This window comes from Sorex fumeus, unplaced genomic scaffold (genome assembly GCF_029834395.1).
Source record: "Sorex fumeus unplaced genomic scaffold, SorFum_2.1 ptg000015l, whole genome shotgun sequence".
Classification (NCBI taxonomy): Eukaryota; Metazoa; Chordata; class Mammalia; order Eulipotyphla; family Soricidae; genus Sorex; species Sorex fumeus.
The window spans coordinates 18,740,919-18,762,620 of NW_026606072.1; the positions used below are offsets into that span (position 1 = coordinate 18,740,919).

The 21,702-nt window shown below is 39.5% G+C and overlaps 1 protein-coding gene across 1 annotated transcript in view; it reads right to left on the reverse strand.

Moving 5' to 3' along the window:
- MTREX (Mtr4 exosome RNA helicase) overlaps positions 1–21,702 on the reverse strand; it is a 66,971-nt gene that overhangs the window by 35,547 nt on the left and 9,722 nt on the right. Inside the window, exons 5-15 of the mRNA XM_056112045.1 lie at positions 20,673–20,785; positions 18,027–18,201; positions 16,202–16,292; positions 15,115–15,239; positions 14,112–14,210; positions 12,637–12,739; positions 10,755–10,886; positions 10,316–10,395; positions 8,754–8,864; positions 4,435–4,536; positions 292–417 (exon numbers count right to left, since the gene is read on the reverse strand). Of these exons, the coding sequence (XP_055968020.1) occupies positions 292–417; positions 4,435–4,536; positions 8,754–8,864; positions 10,316–10,395; positions 10,755–10,886; positions 12,637–12,739; positions 14,112–14,210; positions 15,115–15,239; positions 16,202–16,292; positions 18,027–18,201; positions 20,673–20,785 (1,257 nt within the window). The remainder of the gene's footprint in view (positions 1–291; positions 418–4,434; positions 4,537–8,753; positions 8,865–10,315; positions 10,396–10,754; positions 10,887–12,636; positions 12,740–14,111; positions 14,211–15,114; positions 15,240–16,201; positions 16,293–18,026; positions 18,202–20,672; positions 20,786–21,702) is intronic.

A 21,702-nucleotide genomic window follows, 5' to 3' on the forward strand; every position in this document is an offset into this window, starting at 1 on the left:
TGCCTGAATGCCCTATTCTTGCTCTATTAGTAAAAGCAATTTGCACAAAGAAGGTGGCAGGTATTAGAGGAATCTTAAACTTGAGAATTGTAAAGCAAATGCTTCTGTCTTCTTTGAGAGTCTTCATATTGCTTCCATTATGCCACAACAGAAAGTACAGGTTAGTATATTAACCCACCTACTTAGATCTACTTAGAAAAGTACCTAAACTGACTCAACTACTTCTGAAGTAACTTCTGAAACATGTTTCTCAAAATTCCTCCTGAAGAAACAGGACCTTGACTCCATTACCTTAAGCAGTTGTTTTCCAATCGTTGGGCTCATCTTTTCGTCCACCATAAGAATTACAATTCCTCTATCATCCATTCCCCTCCTTCCAGCACGGCCAGACATCTGAATGTATTCACCAGAGGAAATCTAAACAGATTCAAAACTTGTTTTGAGAAAACTCGGTAATACACCTATTTCCAAAAACATTAACATAAAAGTCACCACGTTATACATTCTAATAATAAAAAAATTCTTATTTAGGGGCCAGAAAGATTCAACAGCAGGTAGTGCATTTGTCATGCATGCAGCTAACCTGGGTTCCATCCCCTACATCCCACATGATCCCCTGAGTACCACCAGGAGTAATTACCAAGACAGAGCCAGCAATAAGAGATAAACCAGGAATAACCGCTGAGGTTATTCCTAAATAGCCTTGAATATAATCTCAGGGCTAGGATGAAAGAGACGTTACTGGGGCCTGCTCGAGGCAATCGACGAATAACAGGATGATGAAATGAAATGAAATGAAAAACCGCTGAGGTTACCTGGCCAGGTGAGGCCCAAAACCAAAACAAACAAAAAATTATCAAGTTAAAGGAAAATTTAATCAACAACATTAATACAAAACAGTGGGATTAGAAAGGAAGTACAGCAGGTAGGTTTATTGCCTTGCATAGGGGCCTTCCAGGTTCAATCCCCATGACCCCATATATTACCCCCAACACTGCCAGGAGAAATTCTTGAGCGCAGAGCCAGGAGAAATCCCTGAGCATCACTGGATGTGGCCCAAAAACAAACAGGAAAAAAACAAACTAAAGCTTCAAAACAATAAAATAATAGTTAAGGAACATACTAGCTAATTCACTAGCATAATAAAACTTTGAACTAAATGTTTTGGTAAAACAGCAAAGATAGCTACGTCAGTTGCTTTTACTAACTGCCGTTTCTGACCTCATCATTATAACTTTTATCATTTGCAAAGTAACACTTAAACATAGTTCTCTTCAACTATGTCTTTCAATTGGTAGAATTGTTCTTTCCCCTCATCAACCTCCCGGTGTTTTATATACCAAATATGACGATCAGTCTGTGTTGCTTTCTCCCCCTCTAGCTAACTCCACTCGCATAATACTCTCCAGTTCCTTCCATGCAACAGCAAATTGCACAATTTTATCTTTTATACACACACACACGTGTGTGTGTGTATATATATACATATATACATATACATATATATATATATATAGGCTGGAGCGATAGCACAATGGTAGGGTATTTGCCTTGAATGTGGCCAACCCGGCCGACCCAGTTTCGATTCCTCTGCCCCTCGGAGAGCCCGGCAAGCTACCGAGTTACCTCGCCCGCATGGCAAAACCTGGCAAGGTACCCGTGACATATTAGATATGCCATATATATGTATATATGTATATATTTATGTATACATATATAGTGGCGGGGTTCACACTCGGTAATGCTCAGTTACTCCTGGCTCTATGCTCAGGAACTACTGGAGAGTTCAGGGGACCATATGGGATGCTGGGGATCAAACCAAGGTTGGCTGGTACAAGGTAACATCCTACCCTCACTCCGTACTATTGTTCTAGGGCTTGATTTTATCTTTCCTTATGGATTAGTAATATTCCATTGTGTGTATGTACCAGAGTGTTTTAATCCAATCATCTATATTCTTGGACACTTGGGTCGTTTTCAGATTTTGGCTATTGTGGACAGTCTCGCAAGGAACCAGATGTGCAAATATTTCTTCTCCATTTTCTTATTATTTATATTTGCATCTCCCCGATTAGTTGTGCAGAGCATTTTTTATGTGCCTTTTGGCCATTTGTATTTGGTCTTTAAGGAAGTTTCTGTCCATCTCTTCTTCCTAGTTTTTAATGGGGCTGGATGTTTTTCTCTTGTAAAATTCTACCAATGCCTTATATATCTTATCAGATGAGTGCTGGGCAAATAATTTCTCCCATTCTGTTGGCTATCTTTGTATCTTTTTCCATCTTCTGATGTAGTCTGGAGGTTTTCTGCAACTCATCTTGGAGTTCATTGATTCTGTCCTCAGCAGCTGTTACTTTGCAGGTAATGTCTTCCAATGAATTTATTTTGCCTACCCAATTTTTGAGTTATGTTATTTCTGTTTGTAGTTTTCTCATTTTTGCTCTCATATCCTCTTCTTTTTTTTTTTATATAATTTATTTATTTATTGAATCACTGTGGGAAAAGTTACAGAGCTTTCGGGTTTAGGTCTCAGTCATGTAGATGCCGAACACATTTCCCTTTACCAATACTCATTTTTAACCCCGAACCCCAATAGACCCCCACCTCCCACCCCTCCCAATTCTTGTGAGGCAGATGAGTTCTAGTTAATACTCTATCTACTTTGACTAGATAGATTATTTCGATAGAAGATGCACAATTATTGTTTAGAGTTTACGACCCACCCCCCCCCCCCCCAATCAGACCTGCTGAAACAGCGTTGTGAAATGATTTGCTTTCTACAACTTGGTTTAAGAATAAAATGATGTCGCGTGGCCGCGATAGCGGCCGCGCGGTTTTGAATTTCTGCTATTTTACTTATTGACCCTGGAAGAATTTCTATTAAAAGTTAGCTAGTTAAGAGATTGGTTTCTGTGCCCTGGAGTCGTGGCCGTGCCGGAGAGCTGCTCGTGGGGGGCAGCTGGCGACCTCGGTGGGGCGTGGGGGACGGCCCACAAAGCCCCCCTTCCCATGAGGTCCCCGCCGCTCCCCCGAGCCCGGCTCAAACCTGCTTTCCACAAGGCTCCCATGCGGCCGCCATCTTTCTTTCCAGAGAGGAGCGGGCGGGCCGGTCAACGCCCTTCCCCCTCCGGGCCGGCTTGGTGGTGCGGATCAACACAAGTCCATTTGCTTTTCTGCTCCAAGCGGCTGGTTCTCTGTGCTAAGTCCTTGTGCCTCCGGGGCCGTGGCCGTGCCGGAGAGCCGCTCGTGGGGGGCAGCTGGCGACCTCGGTGGGGCGTGGGGGACGGCCCACAAAGCCCCCCTTCCCATGAGGTCCCCGCCGCTCCCCCGAGCCCGGCTCAAACCCGCTTTCCACAAGGCTCCCGTGCGGCCGCCATCTTTCTTTCCAGAGCATATCCTCTTCTTTTGTTGGCTAACCATTCCACTGCTTCTTTGAGCTTGTAGAACATCCTAAGCATTTCCATTATGAATTCCTTTTCAGAGAGATTATACAAATGGATATTACTGAGTCCTCAGGATTACAATCTTTGCTCACTATTCGTGATGGGGTTCTACCTGCTTTACCATGGTTCCTTCTGTAGTGTGGGCATGTGTCCTTCCCCCTTCACTCTGAGAGTTCTCCCCCCTGCTAGGGAGATCTCTGGAGTTGTTCTACTGAGGTGGGTGGGGCAAGCAGTTTTAGCTTAGAGGGACCACTACTCTAATCTTTGGATCTCTGGGTGGAGCCAGCTTCTACTCCAGGTTGACTAGGTGTTTGGCTGGCTACTCCCAGAACACACGATAGTGTGGGCTCAGGGCATGCAAGTGCTACCACCTCAGGGTGGCTGCAGTGCTGCTTTCTGACCTCCCATCTTAATTTCTAATTTAAGAAAGGCATTATGTGCAAATCTGATTTTTAGAATCAGTGAGCTACAACCACCCAAAGCAAGTGGACAACCTGGGTTCAATCCCCAGCACCTTCTATGTTCCCCAGCACAGCCAGGAGTGATCCCTGAGTAGAGTCAGGAGTAAGCCCTGCGTACCACCTGATGTGGCAGTCTCTGTCCCAAGCTCCACTTCACACACACACAAATAAAAGTTCTGCATTTATTTAAAATGTGTTAACACATTTCAAACCATCAGCACATAAAACTTTTTCATATGCAAAGAAAGTTTGTTTTTGATTAAAGAACGATATAAATTGTAATAATGTAAACATAACATTTATGCTACACTTGTTATATAAATAACAATTGTTATATAAATGTTATACCTACACCATTACATTTATATCCTAGAAACAGAAAGGATCCAGATCTGAGCCTTCAATGAATCTTGTGAGTGGTAAGTTCTTTTAAGCATTCAGAAGTAAAAAACGTTTAGAATTACAAGGGTCAAAAATCACCTTACACAAAACAGAGATAAAAATGATCACAATATATGAATAATCTGACTTACCCATCGGAAGTCTTTTCCATCAAATTTTCGGGCATTTGTAAATAAGACAGTTCTTGCTGGCATATTAATGCCCATAGCAAAAGTCTCTGTAGCAAACAAGGCCTAAATAAATGAATAATTACACAATTAAGCATATTTCACCTAAAATAAGTTTTATAGGGCCAGAACAGTAACTTGAGAGCTGAAGTGCTTTGCATATAGGAGGTGTGTGTTCAATTTCCAGCACCACAAGATTCCCTGAGAAACATGAGGAATGACTCCCAAGTATCAAGCAGGAGTAATCCCAGAACACCAACGTGTGACCCAAAAACTAGAAACAGATTTTGTAATTTTCCACATGCAAATACATGAATTACTTTCATCAGGGAAATACAAATCAAAGCAATGATATATCACCTCACATCAGAGAGACTGGCACACATCAAAAAGAACAAAAAACATTGCTGGCAAAGATGTAGGGAAAAAGGATTGCTTTTCATTCAGTACTGGTGGGAATGTTGACTGGTTCAGCCTTTTTGGTAAGACAATATGGAAATTCCTCAAAAACAAACAAAAAAAAAGAAATTTGGCTTCCACAGTATCCAGCAATGCTGTTTCTTGGAATATAACTCACAGGTCCAAAAGCACAATGCAGAAAAGATATCTGTACCCTGATGTTCACTGCAGTGCTAACAGCAAGAATTTGGAAACAATCCAAGTGCCCAAGAACAGACGATTGAATAAACAAACCCTGGTACATATACACAATACTACTTGGCTATGAGGCTGGAGCGATAGCACAGCGGGTAGGGCGCTCGCCTTACAAGCGGCCAACATGGCCGACCCGAGTTCGATTCCTCCGCCCCTCTCGGAGAGCCCGGCAAGCTACCGAGAGTATTCGATATGCCAGACACAGTAACAACAAAGTCTCCAATGGAGACGTTACTGGGCCCGCTCGAGCAAATCGACGATCAACGGGAGGGCCTTTACCTTACCTTTACTTGGCTATGAAGTCATGTAACTTGCTGCTATGTGGATAAATCTGCAGAGTATCACACAAAATGAAGTTCTTCAGAGGGAGAGACACAAAATGGTATCTCTCATATGTGGGATATAAAGAAACACAGCAGGGAAGTAAAAAGTGCCCAGAGACAATAGAAACAAGAGCATGAGAAGTAGTCTTCAGTAGGAAGCGTGCCACTGGGTTATGGGTAGGGGTATAAGTTAGGGAAGGGAATACTAGTACAATGGTAGAGGGAAGATGTGCCTACCATAGTGGCAGGCTGAGGGTAAGAAGGAAATGGAGGATATTGGTGAAAGGAAGCTAACAGTGGTTGTGATTAGTGTCGGAGCATTGTATACATGAAACTTAATCATGAGTAACTTTGTGACTCTGTAATTCATGGTGATTCAATTAAAATATATATTATTTTTAAAAATTAGTTTTTAATGGGTTGGAGCGATAGCACAGCAGGTGGCCGGCTTGCCTTGCACCTGGCCGACCTGGCCGACCCAGGTTCGATTTCTCCACCCCTCTTGGAGAGCCCAGTAAGCTATCAAGAGTATCTCGCCCACATGGCAAAGCCTGGTAAGCTCCCCATGATGTATTCGATATGCCAAACACCGTAACAAGTGTCACAATGGAGACGTTACTGGGCCTGCTCAAGCAAATCAATGAACAACGGGAGGACAATGACAGTGATAGTTTTTAATGAGACTAAAAATACAAGAGAAATTTACATTTCTAAGCATATTTTTATATGACTATTAAATAATCTTGAAAGCCCCTTGCACTCAAGGAATTTAATTCAGGGAAAAGCCTTTCTTAAATTCAGCGGCAGCAACTTGGAGAAAACACTGCTAGCCTAATGGATATAACATTAGGCGTGGCAGAAAACTTTTCTAAACACAGTCAGAATCCTGGCTTTTTCACTGATTTCTAAAGACAATTCACCTTTAGGGTGTCTGAGGGTAGATCAGTCTAAATGGCTCTTAGACTCAGTGGTTCTTAAAGTAATGAAAGTGATTCACCAGAATTAGTGGTCCTTAATGTTCATTTCTAAGACTTTAACCAAAACTTTATCACATTAAAAAAAGTTGTATGGTTAAGTAAAAAAGAGTGTGCAATTAAAGCCACTGAAATACTAATAATCTAAATTTGTCATCAATAATACCTAAAATACATTTAATCAACAGAACTATTCATCTATATTTTTTTAAATCATGATTATGGGCCAGACAAATTTACAGGGTTAAGGCACTTGCCTTGTACACAGCTGAAACCAGTTCAAATTCCCAACACTATATATGGTGCATAGAGCACAGCCAGAAATAAGTTTTGAACTGAGTGGGTGTGGCTCAAACTATACTCTCAATCCCAAAACACTACTTTTAATTTGTATGAACTTTAGGAGATATTTCTAGAAAATAAAGACAGATAGGCCTTAAATTATTTTTTAATTATTGCTTATACTAATGTCCTCTGAGAGACATACATACATACATACATACATACATATATTTCCCTCTATGATTTGTTGCCTACTGTCTGAACCCCATCAAATATGGTGTGGTAATTATGGAAAATGGGTACGGAGTGTCTTATGATGTGTCGGTCCAGGAATATGTTTACTCATGTGTGAGGCTCAGCCTGAGCGTGTGGAAAGCGGCCTGGAGCGTGGCAGCGGTTGGGTAGTGGAGGTCAACTGCCAGGGCCGGGTCCCTTGGGGGCAAGGAGGGCTCTCACCCGCCCCCCTCTGGAGCACCCGGAATGAAAACAGCCTGGCGCAGAGTCCGGTGGCATGGTTATGGGGGCCTCATTTAATACTGCCTCCCAAAGAAACAGCCTTGAGTTCTGGAGGGCGGAGGATGAGATTATCTGGTGCCAGCGGGATGTGCCTTATGGGTGTGATCCCTGGGTCACTAGGAGACTGGGGGAAGCAGGCAGAGGATCTCTGCTCCCGGGTCCCACTGAGCCCAGAGTCCAAGGTCACAAAGTTCCGCACTACCTGGGTTCCATGGGAATTCACTCATGCATGAGGCTCCGAGTATCCCACCCCCACAGCAGAGCCTGGCAAGCTACCCATGCTGTATTCCATATGCCAAAAACAGAAACATAACGGGCCTCATTCCCCTAACCCTGAAAGAACCTCCAATAAGGCAGCGTTGGGAAAGATGAGTAAAGAAAGGCTGCTAAAATCTCAGGGCTGGGACGAATGGAGATGTTACTGGCGCCCGCTCAAGTAAATCGATGAACAATGGGATGACAGTGATACAGTGATACTAATGTCCTATTTTAACACCCAGAAGTACTCAGGGGCTTAGTACCCAGCTGTGCTTAGAAGTTACATGAATTCTAGATAAATTCTAAATAAATTCTACATTTTAGTTTGTAAAGATCCACTTAAATTTTTTCAATTTGAAAATTAAAAAATTTTGTTATTTGTATGTGCGTGTGCTTGTGTGTATGCTTATGTGTGTTGCTGGGGAATGAAGTATTCTGCTGAGCTATATTCCCAAGCTTGAATCTCCATTTAAGTTCTAGTTAAAAAATATAAGTGGTAATTTTAGTTATAAAATTCAAACAGGGGATAGAGAGATGCAGCTAATGCCCAGTTGATCCACTCTGATAGGGAGGACTACCAGAGCAGTAAGGTCTTATGAGGACTATGATATAAATAGTAATATAAATATAAGCGGTAGTATAAAAATATACATATATACATACACATGTAAAAATCAAATACCTAAGTTATTCCATAGAGAACCTAATTTAAAACAAAACATGGATTAAAAATATAGTACAGAAGGTAGGGTGACTGCCTTGCATACACCAACCCGACTACTCCTGGGGACCCCTTCAGGGTCCTCAGCTTCACCAGGCATGATCCCTGAGCACAGACCAGGAATAAGCCCTGAGCACCACAGGATATGCTCCAAAAGTCAAACACACACACAGGATATGCTCCAAAGGTCAAATACACACACACAATACAACATACATAGGCCTGGCAAGCTACCCGTGATGGATTTGATATGCCAAACACAGTAACAAGTCTCACAATGGTGACGTTACTGGGCCCACTTGAACAAATTGATGAACAACAGAAAGACAGTGACAGTGACATGTTTATACATATGAAAAAGGTTGTATGGCTTAAGTAAAAAGGAATGTGCAATTATAGTCACCGAAATAGTAGTTATCTAAATTTGTGTATACACACACACACACACACACACACACACACACACACACACAGAGCTACCTTTAAACAGTATTCTCAATGATTTATCTGCTCACATAAAATTCTAGAGCATAATAAATAAAAATAAAAGCATACCTTTATCAATCCTTCAGAAAAGAGAATTTCTATAGTTTCTTTCAAAATAGGAAGTAAACCACCATGGTGAATACCAATTCCCCGCTTGAGAAGAGGAAGTACATGTTCAACCTATGATTAGAATTTAATTTCAGTAATAAGAGAATTTTAACATGTTAAAGCAAGAAAAATTAAGAATGGTTTTTAGAGACATGCTGCATAATCTTTGAAGATAGAAATAAACAAATCAAACCCATATCCTCACGGATTAAATTATACAACACAATTCTCTTATTTTCTATACAAAAGGCACGTTTTAAATAAATGTTTAAATGTACATTGCTGTCTCATTCAAATTTTCCATTATTTCATCTTCAAAAGAAATGTTACAAGGGTAAAGACTATCTGCACAAAACAAATTTTAACCGTTACATCATCAAAAGATGTCAGTCACAAGGGTAAAAATCATGCACAAAACAAATTTTAAAAATACTGGTGAACTTAGGGGCCAGAGAGATAGTACAGCAAGTAAGGCAAGGGCTTGCCTTGCACACAACCGACCTGGGTTCGATCCCAGGCATCCTATATGGTCCCCTGAGCCATGAGTGATTCCTGAGTGTAGAGCTAGGATTAACCCCCGAGTACTGCCAGGTGTGGCCCCACCCAAAAAAAACCAACAAAACAAAAACTACTGGTCAATTTAAACAATAAAGAAATATAAAACACAAAGCATATTTAAAGTGCACTTAAGGAACAGAGAGAGAGTATAGGAGTAAGGTGTACCTTACTAAACAACACTCTAAAGAGGTAGTTCTCATGTTTAGACACACAGTAGAATCACTTGAGGAGATTTTAAAGATTATAATGATCAGGACACACACCAGGTCAATTAAATCAGGCCTACTCAGAGTGGGACACAGACATCATATCTTTTAGAACCCCTAATCTATTTCAATAATCAAAGGGAAAACTTATTGGATTTGATGCTGGGAAATACCATAGAGATTAAGGAGCTACCTATCACATTTGATCCCAATATAACATGCCTCTAGAACATTATTGGGAGTAGTCCTGAAGGCCTCCAGTAAAATGGGGTGTGGCCCTGGGGGGCCCCCACTGAGCTAGCCATGTGGCTCCAAGCATCTTCATGTCCTAGCCTTAAGCCATCAGCCCAGTTGGCCAAATTATGTCTAAGCACTGCTTGGGAGGGCTCCTACCAAAATAAAGTCACTGCACCAAAGCAAAATAGATGCTAAGTTCCTCACTAAATACATTTTCATTAGATTTGCTCTGCTGGTTTGGTACTTTTAATAAATCAAGAAATCTTGTGACCTAAAACTACCAAAAAACTTTTAGTTTTAGGAACAGAAGCAGTAATTTCCACACACAGTAACTTTCGAGAAAACTTCCGGAAGCAAATCTTTCCTCCTGCTATCTTTCCCAAGAATTTTAATTAGACACCATTTCATAGTACAATGTAAATATTTATTATATTATGCAAACAGAGCAACATAGTAACAAAACAAGAAATGCTATGTAACAATACTAATATTTCACTTGGAGTGGAGATATTAAATACAAACCTGAGGGAGCTTTTTATCTTCGTCAGACAAGCAGTCAATTGCATTACTGAATACTTCTTCAACCATCTTCTTTTCCTCATCTAAGCAAATGCAAGAAAACAAAAACCTAATGAGTCAGAAATATCAAATTTTACACATTGCAAAGAAAACGCATCCAAAATTAGTACTTAATAAAGATGGCAAAACATAGGAAAGTTACTGTGCAATTACTTAATAAAACGTGCTACCTTTAAAGACTATCTAGCAGATAAAATGAGAAGAAAATAACCACTGTTTTACATATTTTTAAGTCTAACAATTACAGGGAACAGGCATTTTTATTATCCACCACTGAGGAAAGCAGGGTGAATTCATATTCAATTTAACATACAATGTTTTAGCAGGAATATATTTACACTCATTTCACCTAGCAAAAAACTATACTGAAATAATACAGTACCTGTATTGAAATCTAATTTGGTCATTTGAAGTGCATAGGCTTCACAATCTTTCTTACTAAAACTGAAAATAATCACCGGTTGAAAATTCCTTTCCATAATCATCTTCACAATCTTGAATACGTTTGATGGTCCTGTCAAGAGAATATAAGTCATATCCAAAAATTAACATAAAATGAATTCCAGAACTAGGCCAGAGACACACAGTATAGCAGGTAGGGTGTTTGCTTTGTACATGGCCCACCCAGTTCAATCCCTTGGAATGGTCCAGATCCCACCAGGAGTGATTTCTGAACATGGCCAAGTGTAGACCCCAAAACAAACAGAAAGAATTACATAGCTGAATGCAAAATTAAAAAATACAAAATTCCTTAAATATACATGAAAATAATTACTTTCGTAGGTATTCTAATACATAATCCCCAAAAGAGAAGCGAAAAAGTAATCTGATAAATTGAATTTCATCAAAACTAAAACTTTTGTGCTTTAATAGGCACCAATAATAAAATAAAAAGGCATTTTCAGTCACAAATTTGGTAATGGTGTGGAATTCAAACAAACACTGTCCTCCTGTTGTTCATCGATCTGCTAGAGCGGGCCAGTAATGTCTCCACTTTGAGACTTGTTGTTACTGCATTTGGCATATTGAATACATCTCGGGTAGCTTGCCAGGCTCTGCCGTGCGGGCTAGATACTCTCGGTAGCTTGCCGGGCTCTCCAAGAGGGGTGGAGGAATCGAACCTGGGTTGGCCGGGTGCAAGGCAAACGCCCTACCCGCTGTGCAAACAAGCTACAATCAAAAAATGGAAACAACTCAAGTTTCCATCAAACAAATGAATGTAGTACTATTTGTGCAATAGAATACTACTTCACCATAAAAAGGAATAAAGTACTAATACGCATACAAAAGGGATAAACCTGGAGACCATTTAAGTCAAAGAAGTCAACCAGAGGAGCTGAAGAGAGAGTACAGCAGGCAAGGCGCCTGCCTGACAGATGCCAGGCCTGGGTGCCATCTGAAGTTCCTCAAGCCCTAAAGCTTACTTTTGTCCAACACCTGCCAGTGTGGCCCAAAAACAAACAGAAAAGAATGTGCCCAGATCCCACACCAGGCTGTTCCATTCGCGGTGCCTTAGAGGGTGGCGGGTGTGAGACCCCTTCTCCACCCCAAGGGACCCAGCCCCGCAGCCAAAACCTCCACAACTCAACCGCCGCCTTGGTCACAGCAGCTCACCACTCGCTCGGGCAGAGCTCCCCCCGCGAATGAACCTATTCCTGGACCACACGGCCACCGCGTGACACTTCATACCACACACCCCACCCATGCTCCAAGAGTATTGTACCCCATTTGATGGGGTTCAGAGTAGGAGCAACCAATCTTAGAGGGAAATGTATATTTTTTTTTACAGATACACACACACATATATAAAAGCACACAAGGCTCAACCTTTAACAACATGTGATCTCCCTCAGTGAAATACAACAATCTTCACACTCTTTCCTCGAAGGAAACTTTTACAAACTATATTATTTTGGTTTTGCTTTGGGGCAGAGTCTGGAGTTTGGGATGGAAACATCCGAAATATGGTGGTGAGAAGGTGTAATAGTAGTGAGATTGGTGTGTGAATACTAAATAAATATTTAATCAAATTATATACTATGTAATCAAATATTGTGATCTACTTTATAATATTAAAAAATAAAAATAATGTGCACCAGAACAAATTTCATACAGAAAAATAGAAAACAACCTTTGTTCACGTAATTTGATCACATACTATAAATCTCACACAGCAACCTGATAAAATGTTAAATAAAAAATTAAAAGTGCAATTTGAACAGTCAAAAGATATAAAATTCTCTCAAAAGAAAGTTCAAAATTACCTTTTGTTCCTCCTTTCCGCCCCTTCTGATCTCCTTTTGCCAAATCACCTGCATCTCGAAGTACTTGCATTGCAGTATTGAAATTATCCTCCCTGAAGTCGCCCTGGAATCAAAGAAATTTCTCTATGTAACTTCACTAGTATTTAATCATTATACATCTCAAAATACATAATACATATCTCAAAACAAAGCTTGCTCAAATGACAAAAAAATATTAACAAAGGTCAATAAAATAACTTTAAAATATGTTGCAAGAGGTAATAAACGGTAAAAAAATTGGGTAAAGCAAAACCAAGAACCTGAAAACTTAAGGACCTGAAACACATCCAGAAAACTAAAAAATATTGAAAACAGTTTTCCATCTAGAGAAGCCTATGTTCTTTCTTGAACACAACTTTTCCTTCTCTGCCCTCACACTTCTCACAGTAAATTTCTTTTAATAAAACGGTTTACAAAAAAGAAAATACTGGTAAAAGGGCCAAAGAAATAATATAGGAGTTGCAGCCTATCGGCCACCATTGACATCCCTAGTACCATACAGGAACCCCCGTAGAATATCATTAGAGGTCATTCCTTAGCACAGAGTTAAAAACATTCCCTGAGCACTATCAGGTGTGGTTCCAAAGCCAAAAAAATAAACAAAATATTTGGAAAGAAATGGAAATCTAATTCAGGCATAAGAAAAACAAAAATTCTGTTCAGCTGAATATTAAAAAGGCTATTACTAACATATATATATAAATAAGACCAAGAAAACCGAGACCAATAAAAGTCAAAAGTTTTAAAGCAAACTATATATTGCAAATTAAACAACAAAGCAATGTTTTCTGGTCATTAGTTATTTTATATTTGGTAAATGAGTTATTTTTAGGATTAATGTTTCTTTATTTACCCATCCTTTGGTACTGAATATACTCACTAATAACCTCTTAAGATTAAGAAATGTTAAAAACAGAGTAATTAATCATCACAAAATTTTATTGATCTATTCTCTAATAATTCTACTTGCCATCCTTTTATGTAATATGAAATAAATTTGTGATATGCCAGCCAGGGGGGCCAAAAAAAAAAAAGAAATGAAATTAAGTCAGTGTGAATCATAAAGCAGTTCATACTAAAATTGCGCTTTAAGTTTTGTTGGAGCAAGCAATAGGAAATAGATTTGTTAAATGCCCCTTGATAGGGGGCTTGCTGGGGGATGACAGGTACCTCGGGGACACTGGTGGCAGGATTGGTGTTTGAACACTATTCCTAAAACAATTTTAGTATGAACTGCTTTCAGCACTGGCGGGTAAAGCCCAAAACAAAAAAATTATAAAATAAAAATCTAAAATCTTAAAAATAATTTTAATAAACACATTACTCTGGAAACTTATACTATAATAAAAGTACTTATAGAATTTATTTTTTTAAAAGAAAAAGCAAGTAGAACCAACAAAATTTGACATAGATGAAAGAATAAAAATTGCACTTACATTTTCATCAACCACAAGATGCAAGCCGTCTCCCCCTGCTGGAAAAATGTAGTGTTGCAATGGAGTAGGCCTGTAATCTGTGTAGATTACATGACAAGGCTGTGAAAAAAAATAAATTTATAAAATTTTATTGCTTCAAAATAATTTTGTATTTTGATGTGTCTTTGAGAACCTGGGGAAATAAATTTTTTATTTACTACTTCAAAAACCAAAATAAATAAACCTTAAAAACCAGGCAAGAGAAAATGTGTGGGGGGGGGGGGGGAAGAGGATCTATCAACTCACACTATCTGTTCAATTTTACCAACTCCTTGCTCAAGCGGGCCCAGTAAGTAAGCGGGCCCATTGGAGACTTTGTTGTTACTGTGTCTGGCATATCGAATACTCTCGGTAGCTTGCCGGGCTCTCCGAGAGGGGCGGAGGAATCGAACTCGGGTCGGCCATGTTGGCCGCGTGTAAGGTGAACGCCCTACCCGCTGTGCTATTTTACCAACTCCCTAATCAGAGTCAAATATGTGATCTGAGCTTTAATAATACTTGGGCCCATACCCAAGATTGGTGATACCATAAAGATATTTCTAATCTTATAGAGCTGTACATACAAAAGACTGGCCGAGGTTAAATGCAGTTGTTTTGCCCAACAGAGGTTTTTTCAAAGCCTCACTGAAGTAGCAGTTTGGAGTGGGCTCCAGAAGATCCAGAGAGCACTGAATCCTAACCTCTAGGCCACCATGGAGCGATAGCACAGCGGTAGGGCGTTTGCCTTGTGCGCAGCCAGTCCGGCTGAGCCGGGTTCGATTCCTCTGCTCCTCTCGGAGAGCCTGGCAAGCTACCGAGAGAATTTCGCCCGCACGGCAAAATCTGGCAAGCTCCCTGTGACGTATTCAATATGCCAAACACAGTAACAAGAAGTCTCAAAATGGAGACGCTACTGAGCCCGCTCGAGCAAATCGATGAACAACAGGAGACAGTGCTACAGTGAATCGAAAAAGAAAAAAAATACCTGTTTATGTAAATGGCAAATCCATTCAGCAAACTGACGAGCATTCGGAATAGTAGCCGAAAGAAAGACATAGTGGACATTATCAGGAAGCAAAATAATAGTTTCCTCCCATACTACACCACGTTCTGAAAAAAATAAATATGCCTTAGAATTCAGTGTCATTTTATTCATGAGTTTAAAATTAGAAATACAGATCACTGCACCCAAGGATTGGTTTAGGAACAAAACCATATGGTTTAGGAACAAAACCATACTGAAAACTATAGTAATCCTTACCATGATTTTATCCAAAAGAAAGTGACTAAACCTTAACATTTCTCAACTGGGGGACATATGTGCTTCCTCTGGGTCTCCAGGATACTTCAATAACAGGTGAAAACTGAATAAATTTTCAAGACACGAGGGGGCCAAGGGTCAGAAGGTTGAGTAACCCTGGACCAAATCACTGTAAAAACAATGTTCTTTGAAATAGGCTTCAAAGAGCACACTGAATCCTTTTTAAAACCTAGTAAAAGTTCCAAGATAATGGAAATAGTATTTCCGTTTCACACTGAGAAACTGCAATTAAAGTCTGTATAGTTATAGCAACAAATTTAAAAGAAATACCATTATTATTCATCAAGCAACCTACATCCAAATGATCTTCAATCTTTAGAAAAATTTGATGAACAAAACTCTTTAAGTTGTTAATTTACTAAATGGGAAAGAATCCCAAAAATATCAGTTTGAGGGTTTTTCCCAAAATAAATCAATAAAGGAGCAATTTTAAAATCCATACCCTGTTCCAAATTGGAAATTTTGTACAACTGCAATTGTATTGCTTTCACAATAATCAAAGATTAACTTAGTATTTTGTTTAAATGAAAATAAAACCTCTCACTCAGCAAAAGTTATCATGTATAAAGGTAATGGTAGTTGAGTAAAATTCTACTAGAAATACAGGTTGTACACAAATTAAGTTTACTAGAACTCGACCTGCATAAAAATTTAAACAAACAAAAAAAAGCACCAATTATCTGCTAAAAATTCCTAATGCCAACTTTAAGGAAAATACAAAGTACACATCTCAACAACATAACATACATACCTGAATCTCTCATGTAATGAATTTCATCAAATATGACCCAAGCAACTTCTCGCATAACTTCAGAACCTCTGTAGAGCATACTTCTCAAAATCTTCAAAACAAACAAACAAAAAAGAATTCCAAATTTGCATATAACAAAATCTCTTCTAACAAGGAATTTTAGAAATTCTTTCATGGAAACATTAAAATAATTCCAGAAAGTTACATATCTCAAATATAATTTATTAACCAAATAAGATTACTTTTTATAAAGCTAGACAAATTAGTAATGATCTGATATAATCCATGGCAACAATATCATCACCCCTATATGTGTATACATCTTGAATATAAAGCTGCTTCCTAATATTTACTACATTAACCCACGATCCAAACTGTGAGATCGTTTTTTTTTTAATAGCCAAAGCTGTGCTTTATTTAAAAAAAAAAATATTTTCTGCATGGTGATTTATAATACTGATAATGGTAGGATTTCTTCTTTTTTTTAAAACATATTTATTGAATCACCATGAGAAAAGTTACAAAGCTTTCAGGTTTAAGTCTCGGTCATACAATGATCAAACACACATTCCTTTCACCAGTGCTTATTTTCCACCACCAAGAACCCTAATATACCCCCCATCCCACCTCTCCCCATGCCTGTGAGGCAACTGATTTCCACTTAACTCTCTTTACTTTGATTACATTATTTCAACAAAAGATGCACCATTATTATTTGGAATTTTCCCCCAACAATCAGACCTGCTGAAAAGGCACTGTGAAATAACTGGTTATGAAGACCATATGATGTCAGAGATTTTGGATTTCTGATATTTTACTAATTAAGTCTGGAGGGATTTCTGCCAAAAGCTGCATAGTTATGAGACTGGTTTGTGTGCTCATGGGCCACGGCCATGCCAGAGAGCCGCTCGTAGGGGGCAACTCTCGGCCTCAGTGGGGCGGGAAGGACGGCGGGTTCCGTCCCCCATCCCATGAGGCTGCAGTTGCCCCATCACGGCCGGCTCATACCGGGCTGTCCAATAAGCTCTGAGGCAGAGGCCACCATGCTGCGGGGAGAAGGTGGAAGAGACAGACACCCCTTCCCTGGGAGGGGGCAGGGGGGGCACGGAGCCATAGTTCAACTCTCAGCCTCAGCGGGGTGGGAAGGACATGGTAGGGTTTCATGCACAGAATATTCCAGTGCCACAACCTCCACCTGAGTGTCGGCTTTCCATCACCATCTTCCCACTATTCCCGCCCTTTGGCCTCTTTCATCCTGCTGCAGTGCCTCATATCCTATTGAAGATTTCTCAAAAAACTTGCAATTGAGCTTCTATGTGATATAACAATTCTACCTGTCAGCATCTAGTCCAAAGACTCAAAAAACTTTATTGAGAAAAGACATTTTCACTCCTGTGTTCATTGCAGAACTATGTACAATAGCCAAAATATGAAAACAACCAAAGTGTCCAAGAACAGATGACTAGATAAAGGAACTGTGGTACCTATATACAACATACTACTTGGCTATAAGTAGTATTACCAAAGTAGTTGGCTATATAAGCAGTATCATCAAAATACTGTCAGACACTAAATAGACACTAATTAGACATTAAATTACTGTCAGACACTAAGTCTTTGAAAATGCTTAATGAAAAATTGCATATACATGTAATAGAAACATGTGTAGGTTTTGACTAAACTTATATATACGATTATAACACTTTCAAGTTATCTACTGGCACAAATTGCTGTTTTCAAATTTAGAAAGAATAATCAAACAATGGATGTTCTAAATTAACAGACACACTGAATTTTTTTTTAAAAGAGACATCACGTAAATTACCTCTGTGGTCATAACAAGACAAGATGCTGTAGGATTAATAGTAACATCTCCAGTCATCAGACCAACATCTTGAAATTCTTCATACATTTCACGATACTTCTGGTTACTCAGAGCTTTAATTGGACTTGTAAATATCACACGCTGTTTTTCTCTTAAGGCCAATGCAATGGCATACCTGATGTGCAAAGGCAAATAAAAATAAAATATTTTTAAAAATCTTTAAAACATAATACTTTTAGAATTTAAATATAATACTTTCAAAATTCTTCTAGTTGGCAGATTTTACGCAAATGTTTGCTCACTACTTAGTGTAAATGAAATTAAGATACATTTTTATTATGGCACATTCATTCATTCTATAGTTAGAAGAATGAAATATTGTACACTGGGCTTGGGGGAGGACTGGACAAACCAGGGTTGCGTCCAGAGTTGCTTGGGGAACAATGCACTATCAGGATCCTACCAGGATCAGCCACAAGTAACTCCCTAGAACTCTGATGTGCCCCAGAAGCTCCCCCCCCATCCCTAAAAGGTAATGATTCAATAAATAAATCTTAATAGCAAAATCAAAATTAACATAACCAAGATCTTCAAGATCTTGACCTCAGCGGGGTCTTCAATGATACAATCCCACTGACAAAACAAAAGCTTTAAAAGCTGGATCTATCTCTTTGGCACCACAATTTAATTTTTTTTTAATATAAGAGTACTGCTATTTATTCAGCCACTGATTAGGCTGATTGAATTGTGCATGAATCCACCTTACTTTTTTCCCCAATTTTTTATACTTTTATTTGTTGAATCACCTTAATAACAGTTACAAAGCTTTCGAGTTTAACTCTCGGTCATACAATAAAATAACCGTACCTTCACCAGTGCCCATTATCCACCTCCAAAATCCCCAGTATGGCCCCATCCTACACCCTCCCCCTACCTGTGGGGCAGATGATTTCCAAATTACTCTCTCTATACTTTGATTACATTCAACATTTCGATACCACACCCAAAATTTGGGATTTTACCCAATACTCAGATCTGCTGAAAAGGCAACAGTAGGCAATTTGTTTTCTATTGCTGGTTATGAATAACATATGATGTCGCATGGCTGCAGTAGTGGCCGTGCGATTTTGAAATTCCGAAATTTTAACAATTAAATCCAGAGGGATTTCTTGCCAAAACCTGCTGGGTTGCGAAATTTGTTACTGAGTCTCTAGGATCATGGCCATTAAGCAGCTTGATCGGGAGCCAGGAAGGCCATTTGTGGGTGATGACTTGGGGTTCTCGTTGGGGTGGGGAGGAAAGGACCGGCTCCACTCCCATCCCATGAGGCCCGTGTGTCTCGTCACTGCAGGCCCAAACCTGACTGTCCAATGGCCTCTGGCGGATGGCAGCCACTGAACCAAGGGGGAGCAGGTGGAGGGACAGCACCCTTTCCCCTTGGGATGGCCTGACAACAGTAACCTGCTGAGGAGTCTGGACGCCTTTCTGCCAAAAGCCGCTGGGTTTCAAGATTTACTTCTGAGTCTCTGGATCATGACCATTAAGCAGCTTGATGAGGAGTCAGAGAGGCTGTTTGTGGGCAATGACTTAGGGTCTGGTTGGGATGGGGAGGAAAGGGCCTGCTCCACCACCATCCCGTGAGGCCCCATGTGTCTCGTCACTGAGGGCCCAAACCTGACTGGCCTCTGGAGGATGGCAGCTACCAGACCGCCAAGGGGAACACGCCAAGGCACGAAACCTATTCCCGCTTGGGGTGGCCCAACACCGGTAACCTACTGCAGGGACCGGACGCATTTCTGCCAAAAGCCTTTGGGTTTCCAATTTGTTTCTGAGTCTCTGGGATCGTGGCTGTTAAGTAGCTTGATCAGGAGCCAGAGAGGCCGTTTACCACAATTTAATTTAATGTTTTAACACATGGTCAAGATTGTAGAGGAAAAAGTCTTCAAAAAATTCGGTCAAGACAACTAGATATCCACATGAAAAACAATAAAGTAAATTGTTTACAACAACAAAAAATTGTAAGCAACAAAAAATCTTTACCATTAGAAATCATATAAAAAATTAATTCCAAGGGGCCAGAGATATAGCCAATCAGGGTTCAATTCACAGCACTACATATAGATCTCTGAACACTAGCAGGAGTAATCCCTGAGCACAGAGCCAAGAATAAGCCTTGAGCACCAGGGGGTATGGCCCCAAAGCAAATGAATCAAAAGCCTTACTGAAAAGATAAAACTAAAGAATTATTGAAGTACGTAGCAAAAATTAGACCTAAACTAAAGCTACTCCAAGTCCCATCTGAAAAGCCATAAAAGCCTTGAGGATATTATATATTTTTTAATTAATTGATTTTACTAAAGCATAAAGGTCAAGAACGTAGGTACAAAAATATGCATGATGCAAGGCAGCAAAATTCAATGTCTTGGCAGACAACCAAAAACCAGTATGCATGGATGGGAGAGACAGTACGGATTAAGATGCTTGCCCTGCACACAATCGACCCATGTTCTATTCGGAGCACCACATTACGTCCCCTGAGCACCACCAGGAGTGACCCCTGGGCAGAGTCCAAGGAAGCCTGGAGCATCACTGGGCATGAAACAATCAATAAACTAAAACTTTTATTTAAAAAGAAAAGCTACTTACTCAGCACATACAGTTTTTCCTGCTGAAGTATGTGCAGACACCAAAACAGACTGATTATTATCAACACACTGAATTGCTTCTCTTTGAAAAGCATCAAGAATGAATGGGTATTCCTATAAAAACAAAAAATTAGCAAGTGCATAAAAATACTAAGCCATACTAAAGCTAACTTTAAATCAAAAGGGACAAATTTTATTCAGGAAATATGTCACCCACTAGAGAAAACTAGGAAGAGTAAAAGACTTCTTTAACCAGGTAGCAAAGAAGATAAATTCAACTGGCTAATCTTTCAATAAATTATGCTTATAGATACTTTAATTACTATAAAGTGGTCATTACCATTTATCAAAGACTTGCATGTGCAACACTGGCAAGTACAACACAGGCAAGTACAACACAATTTTCTACAGATTACAAAAATTCCAGACTCCACATTAGTAAGTTCTTTTCACAGAACTTTGAAGCCCTAAATCCTGATGTTCCTCACTGAAGTTCACTCAGCAGAGGCAGAAAATTCTATCAGATTTTAAGAATTCACGCTCCACCATACCATCACTTTTTATTTTGACAAAATGACTTAAGACACTAAAACTACAGGCAAACTTACTATGAATACTTTTTCCTAGAGCAAAAATTGCTGATTTCCATTCTTTTAAAAGATTGAAGAACCACGAACTTATAAAAAAACCTCTGGCCAGAGAGAAGGGATAACAGAATGCGTGCCTTGCACACATCTGAATGGGTGAGATCCCTCATTCCCATTATATATTCCCTGAGCCCCACCATAAGTAATTGTTGAGTGCAGAGCCAGGAATAAGGGACAAGCGTTGTCCTCAATGTGGCCTCAAAACAAACAAAATATCTTATGATGCTTGGTTTTCAATATATTGATTTAGTTCTCACCATATTTAAAAAGAGGTGGCTTATTGTTATATATACACTGCAAAATATAAAAATGTGATCTGAAAGACTAAGATTTTTAAGGGGAAAAAAAACTTTACAGCAGTACAAAACTGCTATTAAATACAGA